General features: G+C 59.9%; 1 protein-coding gene across 1 annotated transcript; it reads right to left on the minus strand.

Moving 5' to 3' along the window:
* Positions 1-109: 109 nt before the first annotated feature.
* ASIC4 (acid sensing ion channel subunit family member 4) lies at positions 110-26245 on the minus strand (the record flags this gene model as incomplete). Its single annotated transcript, XM_083865484.1, has 10 exons — positions 110-229; positions 506-610; positions 932-1011; positions 1328-1419; positions 1821-1974; positions 2074-2130; positions 2527-2686; positions 2777-2904; positions 3072-3216; positions 25670-26245. The coding sequence occupies 10 exons, from the start codon at positions 26243-26245 to the stop codon at positions 110-112; spliced, it is 1617 nt and encodes a 538-aa protein (XP_083721610.1).
* Between the last annotated feature and the right edge of the window lie 921 nt (positions 26246-27166).

A 27166-nucleotide genomic window follows, 5' to 3' on the forward strand; every position in this document is an offset into this window, starting at 1 on the left:
GGGGTGGGGGAGGCAGGGGCCCGTGCCCACCGCACCCAGTGCCGCGGTTCCTCTCCATGAGAACGCTGGGGAGGGGGGTGACAGGGCTGCCCCCCAGTCCCAGTCTTGCCTAGCAGGCGAAGTCCTCGAAGACTCCCTGGTGAGGGTAGTGGTGGCGGTGGTGGTGGTTTGGCAGGATGCCCGCATTGTAGGCGCCCTCCACGTGCCGACCCAGTGTCTCACAGGGGCTCTGTGGGGAGGGCAGTTAATAGGGTGGGCACAGACTCCACGCACCCTGCCACCTCCTTAGTCCTCCCACCCACCACAGCCTGTCCACAGGAGCTCCCTGGAGAACACCCAGCTCCCTGCCTCCCTGGGAGTGCCCTGACTCTGCAGCCTGAAGGCACCAAATGCAGAGCCACAGACCCTCGATCTTGGGATGATGTCTCCCCACCTGGGATGGGGACAGACACATGGCCAGGCCCTGTCCTCGTAGCCTCCAGGCAGCCCAGCCCTGCAGGGGTACCTGGTCCTTCATCTCCTCCAATCCCAGTGTGGCGATGCTGCCCGAGGGCTTCTTCAGAGGTGGCTTGGAGCGGCGCAGGACCCGGCTCACCTTATCTCGGATCACCTGGGTGCAGATGGGGGGTCAGACCCAGACCTGCACACAGGTAGCACCCTGTCTGTGGACATCTCAGTCTACACAGAACTGCTGCCTCCTCCCCTTCTCACCCACAGGGACAGTGGGACAGTACCTTGGCCCACCACCCTCCCTGTCCTCAGGTCACTGAGGAATGCTGGGGAACCCATTCTCCCCCCACTGCCTTCCTCTGGATGTTCCCTAATTTGGGGGCTGTTATAGCCCTTTGGGGTGGCCATGCACTTTATGCCTTCCCCAGGAAGCCTGTCTCTGCACCCACTGCTGAGACACATCCCTGAAGGCTAAGCATACCTCATAGATGTAGTCCAGGATCTCCAAAATGGTGAGGATGCTGGCACCAATGAACAGGCCCATTTGCCCCCCGATGTCCCCTGGAGAGAAGGAAGGGAAGGTGGTCACCAGGAGATTCTGTGCAGCCCACTGGAAGCCTGGAGTGGGCCAGCAGGGCAGTGGGCAGTGCCAGGGCTGCCATATGGTGGGGAACAGAGCAGTCATGGGGCAGGGTCAGCAGGATGGAGGGAGTGGGGACATGCAGGATAGAGGACAGTCAGCAGCATTCCACCCTTCAGCCAATCCATGGCTGGCTGCTGCTCTGTGTGATCCCTCCCCCACCAGACCCCCGTCTTCCCAGGGCTGGGACCCAGAGCTCTGCGCCTTAGGGCCCCACAGGAAGGCGAGGGGAGTCACCGAGAAGCCCAGCAAGGTCATAGGCTTTCTTCTGCTCAATGGCTTCGTAGTTGAGCGCCTCAAAGAAGATGTCCAGCACCAGGAAGTTCTCCCTGTGGGGAGACCACTGAGCTCAGCAAAGAGGGCTGGCTGGTCATCGACCCTCCTGCACCACTTCCCACAAACCTCCTGTGTCCCCCAGCCCTCCAGCTTCCAGGTGCTCCCAGGTGCTCCCGTGGCCCTTGTGAATTATTCAGCCTGGTGTAATGGGCACATGGATGGGGTATGTCCCAGGCCAGGAGAGACAGTGGGGTGGACAGGTGCTGGCAGGAGGGCTGGGAAGATTGGACAAGTCGGGAAGAAGTTCTAGTGAAAACATCCCTGCACAGAGGATATTGCAGAGACCAAGTATGCAAGGAGCCTCTCTCTGCATGCTGCCAGGAATGGAGTGGAAGCTCCCCAGGTCCCCAGCCCCCTGCCCACCCCCTGGCATACCCCAGTGCTGGCAACTCACCGAATGTAAGTCTCATTCTTGTTGTACTTGCGGGCGAGGTAGCGCGCTGAGCCCTTGTTGGGGATGCGGACCATGGAGATCTCCTTGCCATAGCGTGTCAGGTTGCATGGTGTGGGGCAGCTGCAGCGCTCCTGGCTGTCCTCCACTGCCGCATCTGGGAGCAGATACCCATTGGCAAAGGCACAATCTCCAGTCCCCTCCCTGGGGCACTTGGCTGGCCCCTAGATGCCCACCCACCCACTGCCGCACTTACCCAGCGTGTGGTCAGCACACTCGATGTACACATTAGGGGAGCAGATGGACTCGTTGCCTGTGGAGAAGCAGATGGTTGGGAGGAGGGAGGTCTGGTCAGATTCTGCCCCCCACTCTTGACTCACTCCCTTGGACGTAGTGGGACAGGGTGCAGAGAAAATGGAGATGAGTGACCCTTGGGTGCAGGTTGGTTGGGGCAGATGTGGCCTAGGTACATGGCAAACAGGGAAGGGGCTGACCTGCGGTGTAAGGAGAGTAGGAGAGGAACTGACCCAAGCATGTGGAGAGGATGGGGTGGCCCCTGGGTGGAGTGGGATAGGGCCAGAGGAATCCTTGGGTGCAGAGTGTTGAGGCAGAGGTGATCTTTGGGTGCAGACTGCAGGGAGTTGGGGCAACCCCAGCAGGACTATTGGGGCAGGGGGGCACCCCTCATAGCACCACGCACACCCCTCACCTGGCATATGGACCATACGGCAGTGGCAGCTCTGCACCACAGCCTCCTTCTCACACTGGAGGCGGCAGGCAGCGATGCTGTAGGTGTCATAGCCAGGCAGCAGCTGCTCCCCCTGCATGCTGGCCCGGCAGTTCCCCCATGGCTGTGGCAGGTAGGTGAGCTGTTGGGGTGCAAAGGGCATTACTGCAGGGCTGTGCTGGGCTGAGTGCCCACAGGCACCTCCCTGGGGCTGTGGGGCATCCTGCCTTACCCGCTGCTCCTGGCAGGACACAAAGGTCTGGAAGCCAGGTGAGACACCAAAGCCTAGCTGATGGATATAGGGTGGCTCATCCTGGCTGTGGATCTGGACCCGGATGCCAGCTTCAAATGATGTCTCATCTGTGGGAGACGGACAGAGGTGCTGCATGCCTGCACCAACCCAGCACCTGCACCCCTCTGATGCCCTGATTTATCCATCGCCCCCTCACAGGGTGTTCTGCCTGCCCAGCAACCCTGCGTCCTAGCACCCCTCACTTCTGCCCTGCCTGAGCTATAGCCCCACTTACTGGTCTCTCTCCAGATGGGCAGGTACTCTTCCTGCTGAATGTCCAGCATGATCTCCAGCCCATTTCCCATGCCACCTTGGCGGGTCACACGTGGATTCCTCCGATCCCCATTGAAGGTGTAGCACTTACCATAGCGTGTGTAGACCTGGGGATGGAGAGAGCAGCGGTAAAGGAGCAGGCAGGGATCTGACTGAGTATTCTGCAAGCAAGATGAGATCCAGAAACTCCTTTCCAGTTCTGTGGAGGTGATGGAAGGAAGGTACAGTCTTGCATGACCTTTGGAAAGGCTTATCTCAGCCTGACTCCCCACTCTGCCACCCCTCCACCCTTGCTGGAGTGGGGGTGAAGCATTATTCCCAGTACCCATGGGGCAGACCATGTCCTGGGCCTTCCAGGAGTGAACTCACGGGAGTGAAGTCCTGGGGGCCACAGCGCTCTCCCTGAAAGCGACACTCCACCAGCATGTCCTCAATCTGGTGGCCCAGGCGGTGAAAGAAGCTCTGCATGGTGCGCTCGGAGCGGCGGGGTGGCAGGAAGCGCGAGTAGTTGGCCAGACGTGTCAGCCAGGCACGCTGGTCCTCCCCCAGCACAGCCAGCATCTCGGGCACCAGTGAGTGATTCTCTCGGGCCAGCCCCAGCCACTCCCCCACTGAGTAGAGGTCGGGCTTGGTGAGGTGCAGGAAGCGTGCCCGGTTGGGGTTGCAGAGGGTGACAGCCGGGAAGCGGAGCTGGGGTGCCCAGGCGAGGCGTGCGCGGGTGTGCACGGGGCGAGAGAGCAGGTGGTGCAGGCGGTCGGCGGTGCTGGTGGCCAGCAGCCCGGCGGAGGCCAGGAACGCCAGGCTCCAGAGCAGGCGGCGCAGGCGGGACTGTGGCCGGGTACACATGTAGTGCAGCCCAGGGATCCGGGTGGCTCGCAGGATGCCAACAACGAGCTGGGGTGCGCTGCTGTCCTGGGGTGGGGTCAGAACTTCCCCATCCTGGCAGCAGGCAAGGGGCAGCGGCATGGCTGCATTCAGGGTGGCTCCTCTGGAAAGTGGGCTGCAGGCTGCCCCTGAGGTTGCCCAGGGTCCCTGGTCCCTTCCAGGGATCTCTCCCTCCTGGGAGGCTTTTGCTCTGCACCTTCCTGGTGACGAACACGGCAGACGCCTTTCTGAGCTGCTTTGGTGATGGGTGAGGGGAGGGAGAGGAGGGGGTTGCTACAAACACGCCTTTCCCTAACCTGCATTCGGGAATGGAAAATTCCTTTTCAAGCCGGGTTGGGACAGGGGTGTGTGTTGTCTTACCCCAGGCGAGCTGAACTGGCAGCCCCCAGTGTCCCAGCATGGTGGGCATCTGTGTCTGGATAGTGATGACCTGTCTCAGGCACACTGTGTGAACCCTGTGCCTAGGAATGTTGCACCTCAGGTCTTCCTCCTTGTTCCTTGCCATGCATTTCACTGCAGTCACCACAAAACACTGCCTGGACCCCTATGGTCCCTAACTGTGTCTCCTCTGCAGCTGGGGACTCTGCCTCACAGAGGCAGGACAGTGACAGCATTGGGGGCCATCACCTACTGCCAGAGCTGCTTGGGACCTTGTCCAGCTTGGTATCCCTGTCCCTGGAGCTGAGGACCTCAGTGCATCTGGGCCAGGTGGGGTGGAAGAGGCAAGACTGTGGGTCAGGAGGAGTGGAACCATGGGGTGGGAGGCTGCATGGGAACCCACCTGCGCCTGGCGGGTGCTTTGAAGTGACGGCAAGGCTGTGATCAGAGCGCAGCAGTGGCGGGGGGTGTCTGTACCCGGTTGTCAGCGTGGCTGGCAGCACCCCGACAGCCTGTCAGGTGCCTTCAAAGCTCAGCATTGCACTCTTCTCAGCCTCTCATCTCCTGCTGCTGCTGCTTCCAGGCACCCACCTTCAGCACTCACCCGGCGTGGGCTGGCGTGGGGAGGGGTGTATCCCTCATCCTCCACAGCCCCGGGACAAGTCAGGGCTACTGGGCCCCGTGAAGAGCAGCATCCTTGAGCTCCATTGCATCAGGGCAGAAAAAGGCCAGTGATGGCAGGAGAGATTGGAACAAAGGGAGCTCCTGATCACCTCAGCAGTGACTCCCCAGCACCATCCCTGCCGCAGGCCTTGATGCCTGAGCAACACGAAACTATAGCCACGATGGGGACACGGCCAGGATCCCATCTGGCAGCTTGGTTACAGACACAGGAGGACTTCGGGCGGGTCAGAAACAGGACAGGGGCCGAGGGAGCGGAGCGGAGGTGGCGGGCAGCACCCAAAGGTGGCAGGGCCGCGCACCCCGTCCCTCACAGGCCCTGCCCGCGGGTGCTTGGCGGGCGCTGCCCGGCAGGGGGCAGCAGGGCCCCGCGCTCGGCCCGGCCCCCGGCCCCGGTCTGGCCCTCAGGCCCCGCCTGGCCTGGCCTGGCTCTCAGGCCCCGGGCAGCCCCTGAGCCGGACCGGGGGACCGCTGAGCTCTCCGGCTCCGGCTCCTGCCGTGGCCCCGCCGCCGAGCACAGCGCTGGCACCTGGCATCCCCGCCGCGGGCTGCCCGTTCCCCGCAGCCTCGGGGCCCTGTGGGTCACCCCACCACACCCGCCCTGAGCTGTCCCCTCGGCCGCTGTATCCCCGCAACACCCCAGGACACGGCCCGGCCCCTCTCTGTGGGGCGGCTGGGGCCGGCTCGGCTCCTTCCTGAGATTTATCGCGGCTGCGAGCGCCGGCGGCTGCCAGCCTGATACCATCAGCCTCGGCACACCAGGGCAGCTTCTATATTGGTTTTCTTTAAACGGAGGATAAGCTCCCCAGGCTGGAGAAAATGTCATTTCTGTGAACGCTTCCATCTCGTGTCGGTTCAGACATCTCCGGGCGGCACGGCAATCACCCTGGGGCGGGGTGAGGGATGGGGATGGGATGCAGAGGCTGGGGCACGTGGGGACAGAGCTTAGGGGCAGGGGCCAGTGTTGGGCAGGATTGGAGGAGGGTCCAGCTGTGGTGGTGGCCGTGTTCCAGGCAGGTGGGCACGGCTGTAGGAGAGCGTGGGGAGCAGGGGTGCCCATGGCGTCCAGCTGAGTTACTCACTTGTCGGCCACTGGGGTACCGAGGCCAGCTGTGAAATCACACTGGCGAGAGCACAGCATAGTCCTGAAGGGCTTTGCCTTTCCAGCATGACAAATCCAATTAGATAACAGGGAGAGCACGAGGAGGAGGACGAGGAGGAGGAGGAGCAGAAGGAGGAGGATGAGGAGGAGGAAGAAGAAAAGCAGAGGAGAGCCTGCCTGCACCAAGAACATGATTTTCTCCCCACAGCTGACCCAGAAAAATACCTTGCAGGACTTTAGCACACATGTCCAGCCAAGGATAGCAACTGGGGCATGGGCCCTTGGGCACCTGGCTCTGCCTGCTGGGCCCCCACGAGTGTTGCAGTCTTAGGGCCAGAGAGGCAGCATTCCCGTGTCATGTGCTGGTCTCCTTGCTCAGCCAGTGCATGCCGGCATTCCCACACCATGCTCACACGCAGGGGAGACCCCATTAGGGAGGTAATTTCTTGACATGATTCCTCATTTTCCTCTCTCTCCCGTGGAGACACACTGACCTTGACAGAAATAGCTGCCTGTGCCTCAGCAGGCAGATCCCAGTCAGATATTGATGGGGACCCTGGCATCTTCTTCTGCACCCCACACAGTTCTGGTGTCCCCCAAATGCCCTCCACACTCCTGAGACTTACCTCCCAGCCCCCCTGCTATGGGGAGCCTTTTGGGAGCAAGATGCTGACCCCCAGCATCCTCATCCTGGCTCACGCCAGCCCACCCATAAGCACTGGGGGCATGTGGACCAACATGACACATTCTCAGTCCCCCATCCCCAGTGCCGCCAGCCCATTGTGCCAGCCTCGGGCTGATCCCAGCTCATGCAGGTATTTCCACGGCTTACACGGCTCCCCATGGTATTTAGCCTCTGGAAGACGACGTTAAACATTGCAGGCACTGACAAATCCTGATTGCTATGAGGAGACAAGAGGCCGCACTAAGCTTCCAGCCAAATGTTTTCATGCGAGGGGAATGAGCTACAACATGTGTGGTGCCAGCAGGTCCTGCTGCTGCATGTCCTGTTCCCACATCCCCACTGGGGCAGCCAACTCTGTTCCCACATACCTGCTGGGACATCCAGCCCTGCTCCCACATTCCCACTGGGACATGCAGCTGACAGGAAGGCCCTGGGCATGGGCACACCACACAGGAACGATCACCCCAGCATAGAAGCACCCCTAAGAACAGTCATCATTGGGGCATAATAGGGATGGAGACAGAAATGGGAGGACACCTGAGTGCTGCCCACCTGGACTTGGTGGGGATGCCAGCCCAGGGGTAACCTTGAGGGTTATCTCCAGTACCCGAGCCCAGAGAGGAAATTAGCATGGGCAAGATTGTGGTTTAAAGGAAAGCAGCCTCCAAACTGGAAATGCTGCTTCCTAAGTGAGTGCAGGCAGCTGGAGCACAGGGATGTTCCTGGACAAGAGATGGCACAGGAGCTGGGGCCAAACTAGGATGACACTGGTAGAGCTGGGGCAATGACACACCCACACACCCTGCCTCCTGCTCTGCTCCTGCCCCCTGCTATGGCCATCCCAGCCTCAGATCCCAGCTCTGGGAGCCCCTCACCATACCAGAGGCCCCTCCCAAGGCAGCCCCCCCATCTCCAGCAGCCTGCTCCCCCACACAGGGCAGCCAGCCCCGCCTGGGTGCCCCGGGAGGGAAGCCGCAGCGCTGACGCCAGCATTACAACTGCCCGGGATATGAGATCCGCTTGGATTCAGCAATTTCAACTCATTTCAAGCCCGATTCTGCAGCAATTTTCTGAGCCAGTGGGATGTTTTTGCCACTGCAAACGTCCCTTCTCATGCATGGTCGCACCATTTCCTTTCCCTGCTCTCAGGAGGATTTGGGGAACGGTGCCAGTTTGGCTCGACCCCAGCTCTGGCAGTAGCACAACCATCTCCTACACTAGCAGCTCCTCAGTGCAGCCCCCTGCCCCACACAGAGCCGCTGGGATGCCTCCTGCAGGACACAGCCCTGCATATGAGGGCTGGGGCTGCTGCCTCCATGGGGCACCAGGCTCTGCATCCTCAGCCCAAATGGAGCAGGGCACCTTTGGCACAGTACACACAAGTGATGGTTTAGACTTCTTGTTTCTCCATCCTGTGAAGGGCTGAGCTCTGGAATATCTTCTGTGGCTCCCTGATCTGCCTCCAAAGGAAGAGTGAAAACAGTGTGGGACAAGGGGGCCAGAGGCTGCTGCAGGCATATCCCAGAGAGGCCAGGACCTCTCCTTCCACTGCAGCTGTGCCTCTCTCTGTGTTACAGGACAACCCTTGCCAGCTGAGTCCCCTTGGCTAGGCCTGAGCCAGCAGTGGAGATGTGGGCGTGTGGGGCTGGCAGAGCCCCTTTCATGCCAAGCAGGCTCGCTGCTGGAATACCAATTGCTCAGCTGTGCTGCAGGCTGTGCTGCTGGCCAGGCAGAGCAACGGGAGACACCCGAGCCCCAGCACTGGGCAGGGCAAGCAGGTCACAACCTGGCTGCTGCATCAGGGACAGTGTGTAACCCATGTCCCCAGGAACAAGCAGGATCTAGACCAGGGCTTCCTGCTCCTGGTGGGTCAGGAGCATAAGGATACAATGCAAGGCAGAGGGATGCACCGTGCACATAGACAAGGACACCCTCCCAGCATATCTGCCCCAGCAGTGTCAGTGACTGTTTAAGCAGAGGAACATTCGCACCATCCAGCTTTCAGGATCAGCATCTGTGACAGCATTCCCAAACTCATGTGCCAGAGAAGGACCTTTCCCTGCAAACCATTGCCCCAGGAGTCCTGCACTGGTCAAGCCAGAAGCTGTGCTGCCCATGCTGCATGGAGCCAGGGCGGCTGTGACACAGGGGGGAGTAGTTGGGGACCCCAGCTCCTCACCTCTCAACTTCACTGCACAGGGATGGCAGCACACTGCACACACATGACAGCCTGTGGTAGCAGAGAAAGTGCCATCACATAGTTGTGCTTTCTACTCCTGCTGCTCCTGGGGGGAATTTGTCCCAGAATCTCACTCATTTCCAACCTAAATTTATTCATGGCCAGTTTTTACCATTTGTTCTCATGCCAGCATTGTCCCTTAGCTTAAATAGCTCTCTTTCCTCCCTTGTGTTTACTCCCTTGATGTATTTATAAACAGCAATCCTATCCCCTCGCAGCCTCCAGCCTGCCAGCCTTCACGTGCCAATCGCTTCTGGTTTCCTCTCCCGATTCAGCCTCTGCCTGCCTGCACAGCCCGGCTGCCCGGCACAACATCAGCTCCAGCTCCTCAGCCCTGGCTGCCCAGCGCTCACACACAGCTCTCCCCCTCACTCCACAGCAGCCGTGGGGCAGCATCCCAAGCCGGTGGGGACCGCTGCCCCAGCCGGGGCTAATCTGCTCCCTGCAGATCTCCCGGCAGCTTGTGCTTTCATACAGCTTGTTTTCATTTTCAAGCATCCACCAAAAGCGACACCTGGGCAGGTGAAGGAGCCAATACCAAAGGAACTGCAGAAGATGAAGTGCCAGTGGCAAAGGCATGCTGCAGTGCAGGGCAAGGATGTGAGGGGCAGGACGGGCAGGAGCAGTGAGATGAGGGGGCAAGGGCTGGGGAAGTACATTTCATCCTGTTGGCAGCCGGAAAATCCCTCTGTGTTGCTAAGCATGTTGCCTACCTACCCTCGTCTCTCCCTTAGTACGAGTGGGGTGCTGGAGCTGCAGAAGGTTTCTGCCCCAGGTTTCTGCCTCCTGCTCCAGGGGGTGCTCAGGCTTCCCACGGGAAAGACTGCACCAAACCTACCCCCCCCAAAAAAATGCCAGAATGAGTTTGTCGAGCTGCTAACACACTCCCTAGCTTGGGTTTGGACTGTGCTGAGCAGCAATCCTGCCGTCACTCTGTGCACCCTCCGGCGTTCTCCAGCCGGCTTCCCACCCTCAGACACCCCCGCGCTGGGCACACGGCTCCCGGGCACACAGCACAGCACTCTACGGATAAGCACTGGGATGGGCTGCAGCTCAGCCTCGCTGCTGCAAACCCAACAAAGCACTCACATACACAGAGAGCAATAATGATGGGTTTGGGAAGCGGGCTCCCCTTGGCAATTGGAGAAGATCCAGCACCATGTGCGGTACTGTGCAGACACAGCTGGCCCGTGCCACTTGTCCTCAGGACCAGAGAAGGATCCCCAGCCCTGTGGTTTCACAGAGATGTACCACGGAGCCCACACATCTTGCAGGCTGGAGGAAGCAGGGAAAATCAAGGATACCCGAAAGCAGGGTATGCAATGTCCCCGGGGCTCCTTTGTGGGGCTTAGGCAGCCTCGGTTCTTCGACTGTTGTCACCCCGCAGGAACCCCGGTACATCGGTGCCTCTGCATGGTATTGGTTGGGCGCTGGTGGCTTTTGGCTGCAGATCCTGAGTACCCCCAGCCCTTTCTTGCTCTTCTTCGCATGCGGGGCCCTGCGGGGATGTGTCCCCGCATCCCCCCTTGGCTCCGCGGGCAGCGCATCCCCCGAGGACCGCTTCTCTTTGAAATCAGCCGTACAGGGAGCTCTGCCGCCCGTCCCCAAAGGGTTAACAAGCAATTTCCTTTGCTGACAGCTCGGAGACCGTTCTCTATCGACTGCGGGAGAATAAGAGGGGAGAAGCAGGGAGATAAAAAGGCAGCAGAGCTGGCACCGCCTGCTTAATCCCAGCGTTTAATCTGCTGGGGCAGCGCAGGCAGCCTTATCTCGCCGTCCTTCTGCTGCTCCATCTCATTACTGCTCCCACGGCTGCCGGGAGATGGGGGAGCTGAGCCGAGGAGCGGGGCCCGGGGCAGGGATGCCGCCCGCCTCCCCGCTCATCAGCCCCCGCTCCTGGCACCACCGCACCCCTCGCTGCTCGGCCGGAGCGGGGGGGTGGCACACGCCGGGATGGGCACACAGGATGCACCCACGAAGCATGCTGGCTCGCGCTAGGCGCTGTCACACGGCCTCGGGGACACATTGCCAGTGTCACACACTCAGTCACACGTTTCCCGATCACTGATGCACTCCGGTGGTCCAGCCTGCACGATGCCCAAGCTCCCATTGGCTTGTGAAGGATGCAGGGCTCCATGGGACAGTGCATGTAGAACAGAGTAGGGTCAGGACAACAGGCAGGGCAATGCAACCTTGTTATGCTTGTGCCCTTCCCTCCATCCTCACCTATCCAGGTATCCCCTTGCCGAGTCCCAGACCAGGCCCACTCTTCCCACCAGGCACATCATGGCCATTGTCCTTGGGACACACTGGACCTGGCAGCTCCCACAGCCTCAGGGCAGGGTTAGGTGGGAGGGAAAGGGGGTCCCTCCAGCCGTGGCATTTATCTGTAAATCCACAGCACTGACACGGTGAAGATGCAGCCTCGGCTCTTGCCGGGTTGTCACGGGGGTTATCCTCCTGCCTATGGATGGGTTTGCACTGATAAGATTTATCGTCGCCCTGGCTGAGGTACCACCACCTCACTGCCTGCCGCTCTTGCAAGGCTGTGTTGCCTGTCGGGGGTGTTGTGAGGGGTATGAGCAGCACCTCAATGAGTACTTGCCAGTACAGTGGGTCCCCAGACAAAAGGACAGCCAGACATGGCCGTCTACTCCCTGCTGCCGGGGCTGATGGGTTCCCTGCCCACTTGTTGCAGGGTGCCTCACACACTCTCTGATCATTTCAGCAGGATGTGGGGAGATTCTGGTCCCCGAGCTGGACCATGCTGAGCAGAGCACACATCTGTGCTGCCACAGATTTGCTGACAGTGCTGGCATTGCAGCTCCTGTCACAGCTCGGCAGCTTTGCGGCGCTCCTGCATAGTGTGGGGAGACTGGGACTCGCGGGGCTGCTGGGGCAGCCATGTGTGGAGCCAGCACAGGCAGTGTGGCCTGGGTGGGGAGCGGGGGGCAGACTGCATCCTGCAGCCTGAACTCAGCACCATGCAGAAGCTGGCAGGGTGGCTATGGGAAGCAGGGCTTCATGCACCCCCGTACTCCAGGTGACATGGGATGAGCAGGGATACCCTCAAAAGGGGAACTTGGCTGCAAAACCGTCTGCTGTGCCATGAGCCTTCATCTGCTCCCTGCTGTCTGCCCCCACGCCACGCTCCCCACCACTGATTTCCCTGGGGCCCGCAGGGATTGCCCTGAGCCGCCTGGTGCAACCATGCAGGGGCGGAACCAGGCTAAATCCCTGAGCAGCGGGAGGGGTAGCCGCCTGCCAGCATCCTCCCCGTCTCCGAAGTCACCGCATAAGCCCCGCACAGCTCTCCCACCACCCTGCCCCATCCAAACTCCCACTCTTCCCTTTCTCCTCCCCTCCGCTGACACCGGACACTGCTGCGGGCTCCGCTCTCTCCCACAACACGAATTTGACTCCAATGTGTCAGAACTGAAGGAAACAACATGCAAGCAAAAAGCCTGACCCTGGATGCACCTTCCTCCCCAGGGCCAGCCCAGGGGACCTGGAGGCCAGGAGGCCAGTCAGGATGATGGTGCAACCCGACAGCACATAGGGAGTCCTAGTGAAGTGGGGTGATCACAGCTCAGTGGGAAAGGGCTCGTTAATAGCTGAGCCCTTTTAGCGGAGATTAGGGAGCTGCACGGCTTTGATCTTTGATTGCCAATTTGCATCTTGAAGGCGCTGGGACCTCGTCCAGCCTCAGCGCAACCCTTTGTGGTTATCTCGTGGCTAATGGATTTGTTCTTAATGCTGGAGCGTGCAGGCTAAAGGCTGATTAAACCCTCTCTGCGGCGCTAAATCAATGGAACAAACATGATAGGGGTTGGCTTTCCCCAGCCTGGGCGCTCCCAGGCAGAGGGGCTGATCAAGAGTCCCCGCGCCCTGGCACTGACAGGGGCTCCCTCCTTGGGGCTGCCGGGAAGGGGAAGAGATGTGGGCACTGGCAGGCAGGCACAGCCCTGCAGCCCATATCCTTCTATCCCTATATCCCCATTATCTGCTCTCCATGTAGGTGATGGCTGGGTGTCTCAGGACTCCCAAGGCATCTGCTTCTCCTGCCTGTTTGGGCCACATTGCCTATGTGCTGGTCCTTGGCACCTGCAGGAGCTCCTCAGTTGTCCTCTTCAGCTCCTCCCAGCTCCCAGGGCTTGCTGTGGGAGCAGGGACATGTCCTGGCAGGAATGGGATAAGGCAACCTGCCCCTGCAGCTGGGGACCTCTTTCTCCCCTCATCATACCCCTTTGCCTCCCATACAAACGGGAGCAGCACTGGCAGCTCCCACCTCTCTCTTCAGACCATTTCCCCTTGCCCCTACTTGGATCCAGTGCCTCATTCCCAGGACTGTATGCTGCTCCCAGCATTCCATACACATGCTATGAGCAGGTGTATCTGTGCACTCTTTCCATAATGCTTGAGGTGTCCATTGCATGGACACTTCAGGACAGCTTCAGGAAAATACAATTCCCATTGTGTTTGCAGGCAGCATGAACACAGGGGTCAATATGCACCCTGCACGTTCATGTCCCATGAACAGCTGGTCCTTCATCCTAACTGTTGCCTGCACTGTGGGCCTGGGAGCTGAGCACCTGACACAGGCAGGACTAAAGTTTTGGGGACTAGGAGTGGTGGGGAATAGGAGTGAAGATGAAGGTTGTGTGGCTGCAAGCTGGGAGGTGACTGTCTGAGAGCATTTTTCAACTTTTGCTTTTTGCAGAGCTCGTGGCATTAGCTCAGCTGCTGCCAGGTCAAAGCTACCTGCAGGTGACAGAAGCCCTGCTCTTGTGCTGGAAGAGGATACCTGCAACACAGGTAAGCTCAAAACAGCACCCTGCTGGGAACCAGTTTGTGGGGAAAAGGTGCTAGAAGCAGCCCCATGGGCCCTAGACTGTGCCCATGCCAGGCTCAGTCCTGGTGAGCAGCTGCCTTAGAAGCAGCTGGGCTACTGCATGGCATGGAGCTAGTGGGATCACACACTGAGATTCCCATCGGCAAATGTCACTATTGAAACATCTCCTCTTTGCCAATATTTGCCAAGCACGGGAGATAAAGTGGCTACAAGTCATGACTGCTGGCATTTCAATCTACTAGGGCTAGCAGTGGAGGGGCAGCCAGGCAGCCAGGCAGCTCCCAGGGGTGGAGGGTCCTGCCAGTTCAGCCCCCTGCAGTAGTGCAAGGAGAGCCAGGACCTTCCACGCTGGTGCACAGCACCTCTGAGGCCTGGGATGGATGCTGTTGCCATGGGCACTACTGCCTCTGCCACCCTGCCCTGGGCATCAGCACAGCCCCCTCTCCTGCCAGAACCCCCACCTCTGCACCATGACAGCCATCTCCACCAGGTCAGCATCTCCCTGAAACCCTCAATGTAGTACCAATCCCCTGGCTCCAGCACTGTGCCATCCACTCCATGTCATCCCAGTGACCCCAGTATCATTGCCCTGCCCTGCCTGCACCACACATCCCTTTCTCCCCCTTGCTCCAGGCTGCCTGTGCAGTCTCAGCAGTGGTCCATAAGAGGATGAGGCAGGACACAATGCTGAGATACAGCTCCTGGAGGAGAAGCCCAGAGCATTATCAGCACAGGGAGTTAATTAAGGTCATGTCAGGCGATAAGGAAACAGGATGTCAGAGCAGCAGCAGCACAGGGGGGTCAGAGCATGAAAAACTCCCTCTGAAAAGCAGCTCCACTGAGATGTGATCAGCCAGGTGCTCAGGGACAGAGCAGCTGTCATGGCCACACACAGGCAGGGCTCCATGTATGGCACTGTACATGCTCTACCATGTCCAGTACAGGATAGAATGGGATGGGGTGAAATGGGATGGGGATGGGGTGGGGTGGGGTGGAGTGGGATGGGTTGGGATGGGATAGGATGGGAAGCAGCTGGACAGAAGGCCTGGTGATACCCCATTTCCTGGGCCAGGAGAGCCTGCTGAACAGTCCCGGTTATTTCCTCCTGTCCTCATGAAGAAGCAATGCACCTTGGTGTGACCAGTATCATGCCAGCAGGGCAGGAATTACTGTGAACCCCTGCCCATAATTAGCACATGTAATTGCAGACACTCTCTGATCAGCAGGACCTCAGAGCTGGGTATACCAGACTGCTTGACAGTGCTTGCATTGTTCCTGCCTCAGGCTGTTCACCCCCTGCTCAGTGATGACTTCACTCTTGAGCCAGGCAGTGCCATAGGGCTGGGAGAGCCAGGCTGACCTGGTGTGGCACACCACAGTCACAGCAGGGTGGTGGGAGCAGGCTGTGGACAGGGGCACAGGCATAGGTGACACATCCAGTGCAAATCCATTTTTCCTGCACAAACTGCAGCACGACCTGGCGCCCTGCTTTGCTGGGCAAGAGCTGAGCTGATGGGACATAATTAATACTTGCATCAATCTCAGCTGGATTTGCATAGTGCCCTCAGTCCCGTGCTGCTTGGGAAGGCAGGCTGCTCCAAACCTTTCTCAGGAGCAGCAGCACCAGAAGCTGGGCTGGCGCTGCCTCCTCTGCAGGAATCACAGCCCCAACATGGCTCCTGACTTGCCCCCACATGCACCCTAGCCCTCCTTGTCCCAGGGCAGTGGGGACACCTGCAGGCCTCTTCCCTGCCCTGCTCCAGCCACTGGAGCATTGAAGACAGATGGAAATGCTTCTCTCTGCTGTGGTCTCCCCCTCAGTCCTTACACTGTGAAGAAATTGTGAAGAAGGCAGCTTGGGAGTGAAGGACACCACAAGTTTTGGAGGGCAAAGGGATAAGGCTGAGCTGCAAACACCCCCAGGCAGCTGAGAGGCATGGAAGTGCCCACCACTGCATGCCCCGATGGAGTTTAAGGTCCACGAGAGTAAGGCAGCATCCACAGACAATGCCTCTTTCCTGAAACACGAGTTCCCTCCTGCCCCTGTCCTGCTCCCATGGCCCAGGTGAATTCCCCCATCCCACTAGTGAAAGGGTCGGGGAGGAAGAAGAGCCAGGGGAGAAAAGAACCTGGGGCGGTGGCAGGAATACCAGGATGCAGGCAGGACCCACATCCCTCACTGTGGGCTGTCCTGTGGGTGCACATGCAGGTGGTAGAGGGAAGGGGCAGTACAGGGACTTGCAGGGTGTCATTGACCCTCAAGATGACAGGCTGGTGACATATCCTCGTGCAGCCAAGCGCAGTGCCTCTCCACAGCTCCTGACACCACTGACAGCTGCTCCCAGCCCCATGACACTGCAGGGACCACCATACTGCAGGCACAGCTGGACTGTCAATGGATACAGGAGGAGACATGGGCACATCTCCAGCCCCTGGCCCTGCTCACAAGCTCTCTGTAGCCACTGCCACCGATGTGTTTCACCCCTGCCTGACCAGAGGAGCCACAGCATCTGCAGCACCTGCATTACCTGTAGTAGCTGCGGCACCTGCTATCCAGCCCACCAGAGACACGGGGGACGTGGCCACTGATTGTGACTGTGACCGGGGGGGGGAGGGCGCCACCTGATTGCAGCTGCCCAGATGAGTGCATCCAGCTCAGTCAGAGCTGCACAGCCCTCCTGCACGCCGGGCATCGGGAATTAAACTGCTAATGAGCTGCTGGCTGGAGGGCCGGCAGTTAGTGATTAATCAGAGGCTCTACTCTGACAATGCTGAGCCTCCTCTCCCTTCCTGCCCTGCACATCCCAGACCTGGTGGCCAGCAGTGACCAGTGTGTCCCCCAGCTCCTGCTCCCTGCCTGCCCAGCCGTTGTGGGCAGGGGACAGCCTGGCTCAGCTCTCCAACACAAAGAGGGGTTCCCGACCCCCATCCCACTGGGACACAATGCCCACAGGTCCTTCCAGCCACTGGCTTTCCTGTCCTCCAGCTCCTCCTGCACTCACCCTTCCCAAGTCGCCATCAGGTGAGAACCTTTTGTTCTGCTGGAAGAAAACCTGTTGAGCCCAGCTGAGATCAGCTGCTGTTCATCATGTGCAGAGTGTGCTCAGGCTTCTGTCTGAGAGCCCAGAGATGGGCCAAGTGATCTAGAGGGCATCCTTCACAAGGGAGGCAGGGGAGGGAGCAGCCATGCAGCCACTGACATCTCCTGGGGACAGAGTAGGCACATGCAGGAGCCCTGAGTCCCAGTGCATCAGGATGCAGGTCCAGTCCCCCCATCCCAAGCCCAGCAGCACAGTGCCATTTGCTACCCTCCTGCCTGCTGCTGGCACAATGGTGGGTGATGGGGCTGGCAGAGCCCTGCCTGTGCCTGGCACAGGGCACTCTGGCATGAGGGAAAGCTTTGCAGTATGAGCAGGGGACAGCCATCCACCAAACTGTGCAGGGAGCTGCAGGGAAGCTATTTGACCTTGAGGCTGACTGCTCCCTGCTGTGACCCTTCATGGTCATGGCAGAGTCAGGACAGAGCAGGATGTGGCAGAGGTGTCAGTACCCTCCTGTCCTTGCACCCTCCCTTGGCTGCATGTCGGGGCAGCACCTGGGAGAAAAGGCCAGCAACTGGCAAGGAGCAGGTTAGAGATGCATGGTTTCCCCTATTGCACAATTAATCATGAGAAGTTTTTCCTCCTTTCGTGCATGAAACAGAATTTGGCAGGGCGCTCTGACCACAGGGACTGGCTGCATGCTCTCCAGTAAAAACCCAGACACATCTGGCTAAGAAATAACCTCAGAGCATCCCTGTGTGTGCAGGTGGCGAGAGACAATGCTGGGCCAGGCAGGAAAATCCAGCGGGGTTTGGTCCACATCCCCTCATGTAGTGAGCATCTTCAGCTTGTGGTGTTTGCCCCCCCTCCTTATCCCCCAGCACATACATGGCCATGTTGAGCTGTTGGTGCCTTCATCCCTGCCTGCAGGCTCTGTTATTCCAGTCGTGGACATAAAAATGCCTAGGCAGGGACATCCACCCTTGTGGCAGCATCCCCTGTCTGGGCTCTCATCCCACCCTGTCTGCCTCCCCCTGCCCACTCCATCCGCTAGCCTGGCTGGAGCCTCAGCCCATCCTTTCCCAGAGGGAAAGCAAGCTGAAGCCTCCCCAGCAGCGTTCCAGTTATTTGTTATTGGAAAAAGGGGGAAATACGTTTTTCGACAATTATTGTTTTTTCCACCTGACTGGCTGCAAACTTGTTAATTTTTTTCTTTAATGTGTGAACAGTGTCGACGGCAGCTGCATGTCAAATGACTCTACGCCCTATCTGCGGGTCCCTGGCTGGCTTTCAGCACTCGCACCGCAAACATTGCCTTCTATAAATAAAGGCCTATATCTCATCAATGGCAGAACAGCAGAGCTTTATATAGTCGTCTTACATAAAACCGTCTCTCTTTATGGGCTTCAAACCATTTGCGTCACTTAGTGCAGCTCCGTAAACCTCCTTCTCCAGACACTCCCTCATGGAGGGAGACCCGGCACGGCTGCCCTGTGCCCCAGTGGAGAGCAGGGATCCCCGCTCTGCCTGGGGCTGTCCCTCAGTGCCTCCACAGGGCCAGGTGGCAGCTGCATCCTTGTTCCTCTGCCCCACAGCCCTGGCACGCGCCTCCCTCCAGCACGCCCAGCCTTGGCACCAAGTGCCATGATGGCAGCTGGCACTGCCAGGCACTCCAGAGCTTGGGCATGGCTGGCCAAGGGCCAACATCACTCGCCCTGCTCTTGTGACCCTGTCCTGACACCTGTACTGCAGCAGCACAGTCATGGATGCTGGGAGGTGCTGCTATGTCTTCCGTCACTTGGGAATCAGGGACCTGAGGGTGCAGGGTGACTGGGGACATGGTGCCAGGCTGGGGGGACAGACCAGCTCAAAGCAGCTCTAACTCTGACATGCAGGGAACACAAGGCTGGCCAGTGGCTCTCCACACCACTGACCAGTGAGCTCTGGAGTGGAGGATTCTGGGCGCTGCCCCCACGGCCACAGGTCCCAGCCCCAGGCTCCGGCAGTCCCCAGGGCCCTGGCTCCATATGGCAGAGCCTTCCTTCCGGCTCGCCGCAGGCGCCCGCCTGCACGCTGTGATGGGTCGGGGCGGGGGGGAGGCAAAGCGGGGCGGGGGCGCTGAGACTTCTGCTGGGGCTGCGGCAATGCCGGCCTGCAGGAGGCAGCCCACACCCCTTCTGGGGCTCCAGGAGGCGGGGGGTGCGGGGGGGAGGGACAGAGCTGCAGAGAACATGGCAACAAGCCTTCATTTACCTCCATGACATCCCATCTGACTACTCCAGGTGGCTGGAGCCAGAGGGAGACAGGGATCTAACAGCATCATGGCACTGGAACCTGTGGTGCACTCTGACCCATGGCTGTCCCCAGTGCTGTCCATGGGACTCCTGCCACGGATGGCACTGGCATAAATGACGGGGCCACAGCAATGCCCTTCAGCAATGGGGCCACGTGGCACCCAACCATGGCGCTGGCACAGGGCACCTGCACCCCAGCCAGCCCTGCCCCATGCCCAGCCAGCCATGTGGCACCCCACGAATCCCCTGCCCCATCTGTCACCCTGCACCCTGTCAGCCCCACTGCCCCGTGTTCCCGTCACCCCACGGTCTCACAGCCCTGTGGCCCCGGGCACCAACAAGCACCAGCTCCTGGACCCCTCCCCTCTGCGTGTCTTGTCCCCATTCCTCTTGTGGCCACTCGAGGTGCCCAGCCCCCTCTGCAGTCAGCAGTGCTGGAGGGGCACTGCCCCACAGTCACCCCAGGGGTGCCCTGGCCCCAGGGGGCAGCAGCGTCCCCCTCCCCTCAGCCTGGCACATGCGCCCAGCCTCATGGCACGTCCCACATCCCTGGGGAGACACACCAGGCGCGGGCGTCCTGGCCGCTGGCTCCCCCCGTATCGGAGACAGGCTTATTAAGTGTGTGATATTAAATTACCCAGATAAGAGCATAAGAGCTTTTAAAGTCAATTCATTAAATATAATTATGAAGAGAGCTTTTTTATGCTCACGGTGATCCGATCTCAATCAGAGAGACGGTGGGAAAGCCGTCGGCTCCTCCAGCATCTCTGCTCCCCCGCTGCGTCGCCTCCGCACCCCCCTGCTCCCCCGCCTCGCCCCCGCCTGCAGGCAGCTGGCACCCACTGCCATGGCCCTTGGTGCCTGCCCCACTGCCCTGGCACCCTTTCCATGTGTTGCTGCTGGTGTCAGTGCCACCCCACTTGGATGGAGTCGGCATGGGGGCTGATCGGCAAAGGGGTTGGGGAAGGAGAGGCAATGGGTGTGAGATGGTAGGGGCAGTGGCATTGGGGGGGAGGGCTGCAGGGTATGGAGATGCTCAAGGGCAAGAGGCAGGGGTCTGGGAGCTCAGCATAGGTTCTTCCCAGCCATGATCCAGCCCCCTCACTGTCCCCTGCAGACCAGTCTCCTCAGAGACCTAATTGATGCATCCCCACTCCCCAGACAGAAGGAGTGCATGCTTCCCTTCCATCCTACATTCATTAAAGGCACTTTGTGACCAATTAAAACCTGCCAACCAGGTGGTACCTGCCCTGACCTGTGGCTGAATCCCTCATGTGCAGCCCAGGTGGCTCCATGCCAGGCCCATACATGGGGCACCCCTCTTGCTCCATGCACTCCCAGCCACATCCTAGGGTGCAGCTCCACAGGAGACTGCACCCAAATTTATTGGGGGAATCCATGAGGAAGCAGTGGTCCCGAAGACACCTCATGACTCCCACACCAAGAACGTCTCCTCAACCATCTGAAAGAGAGTCAGATTGCCAAGCCACTTGCTTGTTCCCTTGTCACCCTTCCCCACTGTCACGAGGGACTTTGCAGTGACATCCCTAGGTGCAACCAACCCTATGTTCTCCCACCACAGTTTCCAAAAATTCCATTATCCCCAAATACACATACTTGCTGCCAGAGCCTGAGCACCTAGGACAAGGAGCAGCAGCATGGCTGGCAGGGAGCAAGGTGGGCTCCAGACTGGGGTCCCTGCAGAAGGCTTTGGTGGGGGCTGGTGGGAGCAGCTACCCGCTGCTGGGAGCTGCTGGACTGACATTTATTTTTAGACGTGAATTGTATAAATTAGCATTTCTCAGCGGATTAAGCAGCAGGAATTGTGTAAAATTAAATGGCAACGAATTGCATTAAAGTCCCCCGTTTTCTGGCACAAACAGCGCCTCGAGCCGTGCCCAGGCGGCTCATGTGTAACAGCGCCGGAGATGCCGCTGCCGCTGCTCCGGACAGGAGCACGGCCAACCTGCAACACGCCTGCCCTACCCGGGACATGGGCCCGGAAATGCACAAGCACAGTGGCCAAACTGTGAGGATGGAGGGTTCCAGATGAGCTGTGAGCCCCTGGGTAGCTGGCTCAAGTGCTGGGCTGGGACTGCAGGATGTGGATGTAGTGAGTGGAGTGCTGTGACCCAGATGGGCATAGATGGGCTCAGCTGAGCAGCTCACAGGCATGGGATCAGTGAGTGATGCTCCAGCCTCTCCTGGGCACTGACACCACCAGCCTCAGCCCAGCCAGTCCGTGCCAGGCATGGCAGGACACCCATCACAGCCACAGCCATGCCACCCTCCAAAGGAGATGATGCTGTGCTGGGACCCATATAGCACTACCTGGCCCAAAAGCCACCCTGTGCCCCAGCCAGGGCAGGTTCTGCAGTAGCTGGAGCCCACTGAACAGCTAGGGGGGGCCCAGCCCTGCACAGAAGTACAGGGAAAATTGAGTGGTTGAGGGTAGCCGGGGGCTGAACAGGCACCAGGCAGGGCAAGGCAGGTGAAAAACAATCAGTTCATCTCTTTACCCAGTAGAAATAAGCTGAAAATGTGACATTTATTAAGTACAATTCTGGTGGAAAGGTCAGAGAGTCCCCATGTCAGGAACAGAGGGAGAGCCTCGCTGGGAGGAGGCAGAGGTGACAGCCTGCTGCCCCCTCCCACCCCCTGAACCAGGATCTCTTGTGCGCATGTGGAATGCAGCTGAGGATGTTGCCCATCTCAGCATAGGGCTTCTCCCTCTGGGGTCTGCATGGGGTGCTGGGGAGACCCCTCACACTGCCCACATCCCGGGCAGGCAGGAGGCCCAGCATGGAGAGCCGGGGCCGGTGCCAACTCTGAGAGGCACTGCCAGCTCTCAGCAACCTCCCTGCTCCCCCCCAGCTTCCAGCCCCGGCACAACTGGCTTCAGCAGCCACACATCACAAACAAAAGGCTTTTGACAACGAATGAGGTTTTGAGAAAGGCACTGGGCTCCTGCCCGGCCGAGAGCGGAGGCTCCTGCTGCAGCCACTGCCGGCGAACAGGCGGGATGCTGCTGCCAACTGAGGAGGCCCCCTCCATGCACTTCCTCCCACAGCCCCCAGACTCCTGCACACCCCATCTGTCTGTACCCCCATCTCCAAAGCACTGTTGGGAAGGCTCTCTCTTCCCTCAGTGCCACCTGACACAGCCAGAACTGGCCCTGGGTTGTGCCTGTATCAAGGTGCCAGGCAGGGAGGTGAGGGTGAGTGCAAACAACCCACGGCAGCTCAGCCCCAGCCCCGTGGGGACCCTTCCCAACCTCCTGCTTAATGGCATGTAAAGAGTGCCATTGATTTCCTGCACCGGCACCCTCAGCTCTGCAGCTGCACTTGCCCAGCCAGGAGTGCTCCATGCCCGGCACCCTCACCAAGGTGTCCATCGGACAGTGGGCTGGGGGGCACTGGGCAGTGCCCCCGAGCACAGCAGGGACTGGGGGGCTGCGGAGCACACCACAGCTCAGTGGGGTCAGAAGAGGCTCTGCCAGGGCTCCAGCAGGGCCCTCTAGCAGCCGGCACAGGGGGCACATTTGTCAGCGGGGCTGCAGGGAGCCTCGCTGCGGCTCAGGGTTGTCCCTGCCGCTGGGGAGATTTACAGCCCAGCCGGGCTTTATTACATGGAAGATGCTTACGCTGGGGATTTTTTTTTCCCCGATAGTTTCTTAATTTGCTGTCCCATAAAGAATGTGGATTTGTGACGTTGAATAGGGGAAGATCATTTAGCACTCACGGCTCTTACTTAAAGGATCCGCACGCGTTATTTATTACGTGAGCACGGGCTGCAAGCAGCAGTGTGAGGGGACATGCTCCAGCCCTGGCGCTGCTCCTGGTCCTGGACCAGAAGTCAGCGGCAGCCCCACAGCTTGGCCACTCTCATGCTGAAAAACTTCCAGCCTCTGGACAAAGTCCACCTCATGCCCAGAGGGAAGGAAAGACTCCAGAACTCCTGCAAGCATGGCTGCAGGGAAAGCTCCTTTCCTTCTCCAGTATCGCTGGGGGACAGCCTCTGCTGCAGAGGCTGCTTGCTGTGGGCTTGCTGCCCTAGGACCCCAAGCCATTTGCCCTACTGGGATGTGCTGCAGTCTGGGAGCCCTCCATCACTGCTAGGACATGCCATGACTCACACACTCGCCCACAGCAGAGCGGGTACAAAAGCTTTCTGAACATGAAAGCTCACATGGGGACCCAGAAATGGGACCAACAAAGCTTGGAGTTCCCTGCCACATGAGCAGCCCGGGTGCCCCTTCACTGCGGGGACCACAGCTATGAGGCACAGGAGTGCCCAAGCCCACACAGCACAGCTGGGACTCAACCTGCCTGCCAAGAAGCCTGTGCAGTGTTTCAGTCATTCTCAGGAGGCACAAGGGACCGACTTGGCTCAGGGAACAGGAGTAGAAGGCTCCAGCTGTAAATGGTGCGATGCCTTGACAGGTCCCACTGCTGCCTGGCAAGGCTTTGGGACATGTGTATGTGGCAGAGAGGTATATCACATCTTCACCCATCCCTCCTCACACCCATCTCTGCATCCTCTCCTGCCCCAGGTTCACCTCTTTGCTCCAGGCAAGTAGGAGGTGACAGTTACACCCCCTTCTGCTGACAACCCCTAATGCCTCAAAGGCCAGAAATGTTGAGCTGTGGACAGGATGGGTGGAGGCTTTAGGAGTCCTATAGTCCCCTTCTTTGGCCATGAGCCCACAGGTCAGTTTGCCCATTCTCATTCCTGAAACCTGCTCCAGTGCAGGGTGCCGGTACACAGAGCTCGGCTGCCTGGGCATCCCCAGGGCATACTCGTAAGCAGATGAGGTAGGCAGGCCAGCTGGTCCTGCCTGGCCACACTCTGAGAAATTGGGTCCCAGTGACTGTCCTGGTGGTCACCCTTCACTGCCACACAGGGCATGCCACACACTCTGTCCATGCTGTGGGAAGCCTGTACTGCCCCATCCACCAGAGCTCTGCCCTGCCAACATCCCAGTGTGGCTCAAATCCCGTTGCCACGCTGTGCCACTGCCCAGCACAAGGCTGGGCTCGCTGCCTCCCCCGCAAACCAAAGCTGTGCAGGATCCTCCAGGAGGATCCCAGGGCTGGAGTCAGCATGGCCAAACCACGTGCAGGACTGTCCAGCACCAGAGCTTCCTGCTCCAAACCCTGCTGAACCACACTGCTCCCCGGCAAACTCAAGCAGCTGGCGTAGAGCAGGCACAGAGCCCAGCAAATCCCCAGGAGGACTGGGGCTGCCCGCCCGCTGTCCCCCACTCCTTCCCGCTCCACTGCAGTGCCCCATGCCACCACCACCCCCCCGCACAGGGATTCCCCCCCCCAAACGTCTCTTTCTCAGGGACAGCATCACTCTGCACATCGAGCAGGCGTTGTACCGATGGGTACGAAGTGAAACGGAACATGCTGCATCAGCCATTTCCCGCCCCACGGAGCCTCCTCTCCTCCCCAGTATCCTGCAGAGCCCATGGCATCGCACCCCAGTCCCCGGCACAGAGCGGGGTCCGGCTGGCAGCACAGCTCCTGAGAACGCGGGAGCCAGCTGAGCAGTAGCCGCTGGCAGCCGTAGGAGAGAGGCGGCTCATTTCCAGAGTCATTAAGGTCTGAAAAGGGTCCCATCAGGTATTCCGCCCGTTCAGCACATTTATTTTCCCAAACCACAGTGGGGATTTGTGATTCCAGGCTCAATATTGGTGAGAGCTGCACACTGGCGGCGGTGCTCTGGGCCAGGGGCTCTCTGCCTGGGCAGACTGGGCGCTGCTTGGAAGAGGCCCTGCTGCCAGTCCCGGGCAGTGAGTGGGCAGCCCCGGGCAGCCCCCTGCTCACCTGGCTGTAGACATGCCTCCAGAGCGGAGAGGCTCGGCATTTGTGCTCGGCATGTGCACACGTGCGTGTGCAATGCCGGCAGTCTCCACATTTACACACATCCCAGTGCTAATCCCGCAAATGCAGGAAGGTTCCCCTGTGTGCTAAGGGGTCTCTGCCTGCCCCCCTGCTCCAGCCCCTCTTGCTGAGTAAAGCACCCAGTGTCAGGGCACTTTGATCCAGGACAAGAGCAGGCTGGAGCAGGACTCTATGCCATAGCTTTCCCCCTGGCTGCTGCACACCCACCCTGGGGACCCTGAACCCTGCTGCTCACCCACCGCGGCTCCTGCCCATGAACCCCTAGGCACAGACCTGCCGACAGTCCTGTGGTGGTGCAGAGCCCTGCTGAGAGCTCCCACGGAGGATCCTCTCCCTCTCTCAGTGAGAAACTTGGAGGGAAACTCAAACAGAGAGAGATGCAAACTTCAGCAGCCGGAGCGAGCCAGGGAGCCCTGCTCCAGTGCGACATGGATGGGTGGGTGCCCCCATGCCGACAGGGGCCCCTAGGGAAGATGAGCCAGGTGTGCACTCACCACAGTGAAATCACGGGACGAGCAGTTCTCGCCGCTGAAGTTGCAGCTCTTGAGCATGTCGTCGAGCTGGTGGCCGGTGCGGTTGACAATGTCAGCCATGTCGGGGTCAGGGTAGAGCAGGTCCGTGGCCTTGTGACCATCCCGGTCCTTGGGGGGCAGCCCGGTCATGTTGGCCAAGTGGAAGATGTCGGCGTCGGTGAGTGCCGAGTGGCGGTAGCGGTTAATGTTGCAGATGGTGATGGCTGGGAAGACCATCTCGCGTATGGCCTCCTCGTCCAGGGCCGTGACGTGGGGGTGCTCCAGGTAGAGCAGCGCTGACTTGGCCGCCTGGTAGAGGAAGAAGGCGAGCGAGGCCAGGAAGGCAAACGCCCAGAGGGTCTGGCGCACGCCCAGCCGTCCCGACCGGCAGATGTGTCCCAAGCCGTGCAGCGTGCTGGTGCTGGCAAAGGTGGCCAGATCCCGGGAGCGGGGCCGGGCAGGCTCCTCGATCAGGCTCTCCTTGTCCCCTTCTTCTTTCTCCTTCTGCTTCTCATCCTCTTCAGCAAATTTGATTTTACACACGATCTCAATCGGCATCTGCCCAGTGCAGCTGGTGTGCCCAGCCAGCGAGCTGCCCCCTGGCACAGGCACCGGCCGAGAGCCCCGCCAGGCGCTGGGAGGGGGTTCGGGTCCCCCCCAAGCCCCAGCACGGCACCGGGAGGGCCGAGCCGTCTCGGGAGGGAAGCACAGCCCCTCTCAGCAGCTCCGAGCCGCCGCTTCCCTCTTGTCTCACTAGTCGATCGTCTCCTTGTGCCTTCGCTTATCAGCACAAATACAGCTGTCAAAAACCCCTCTCTCTCCTCTCCCTCGCTCTGTCTCTCTGCCTCTCTCCTTCGCTCCTCTCTGGTTAAGACCCCAGCAGATACAGGCAGCATTTAGGCATCATGTGCTAATAAAATCCAGGGAATACTTAATAATTCAAGACATGTCAACATTATTTCATCGTCAAATAAAGAGCAAGCGTCAGAGAAAAGAGGCAGTGTGAAGGGCCCGGCGCCTCCGGGGCAGGGAGCCACGCTGCGCCCGCTCCCCAGCCCCGGCCCCGAAGTGCTGCCGGAGCCACTTGTTTGAATGGCTCGGGGGCTGCCGGAGCCGAGCCGTGCCGAGCGGGACCGAGCCGTGCCGCGCCGCGCCGCGCGATGCCGAGTGGTCCGTGCCGCGCCGCGCCGTGCGGTGCCGAGCCGTGCCGAGCCGAGCCGTGCCGTGGCGGGCGGGGCACGGAGCCTGTCCCCCGCCGTGGCCGCTGTCGCCGCGCTCTCCGCCTGGCCCCGCCGTGCCCCGCCGGCCCGTGCGCCCCGGGGCAGAGCGCGGCGCGGCTCGGCGGGGGCGGGCAGCCTGCGGGCAGCTCGCCCGGCGGCCCCCTCCTGCTCGCCCGCCTGCGGACTCCTCCTGCCTCGGCGGCTCCCTGGCCGTTAACCGCCTCCCTGCCGCGGCCCGCCGCGACCCACGGCGGCCAGC

This window comes from Zosterops lateralis (assembly GCF_965231275.1).
Source record: "Zosterops lateralis genome assembly, chromosome: 7".
Lineage (NCBI taxonomy): Eukaryota > Metazoa > Chordata > Aves > Passeriformes > Zosteropidae > Zosterops > Zosterops lateralis.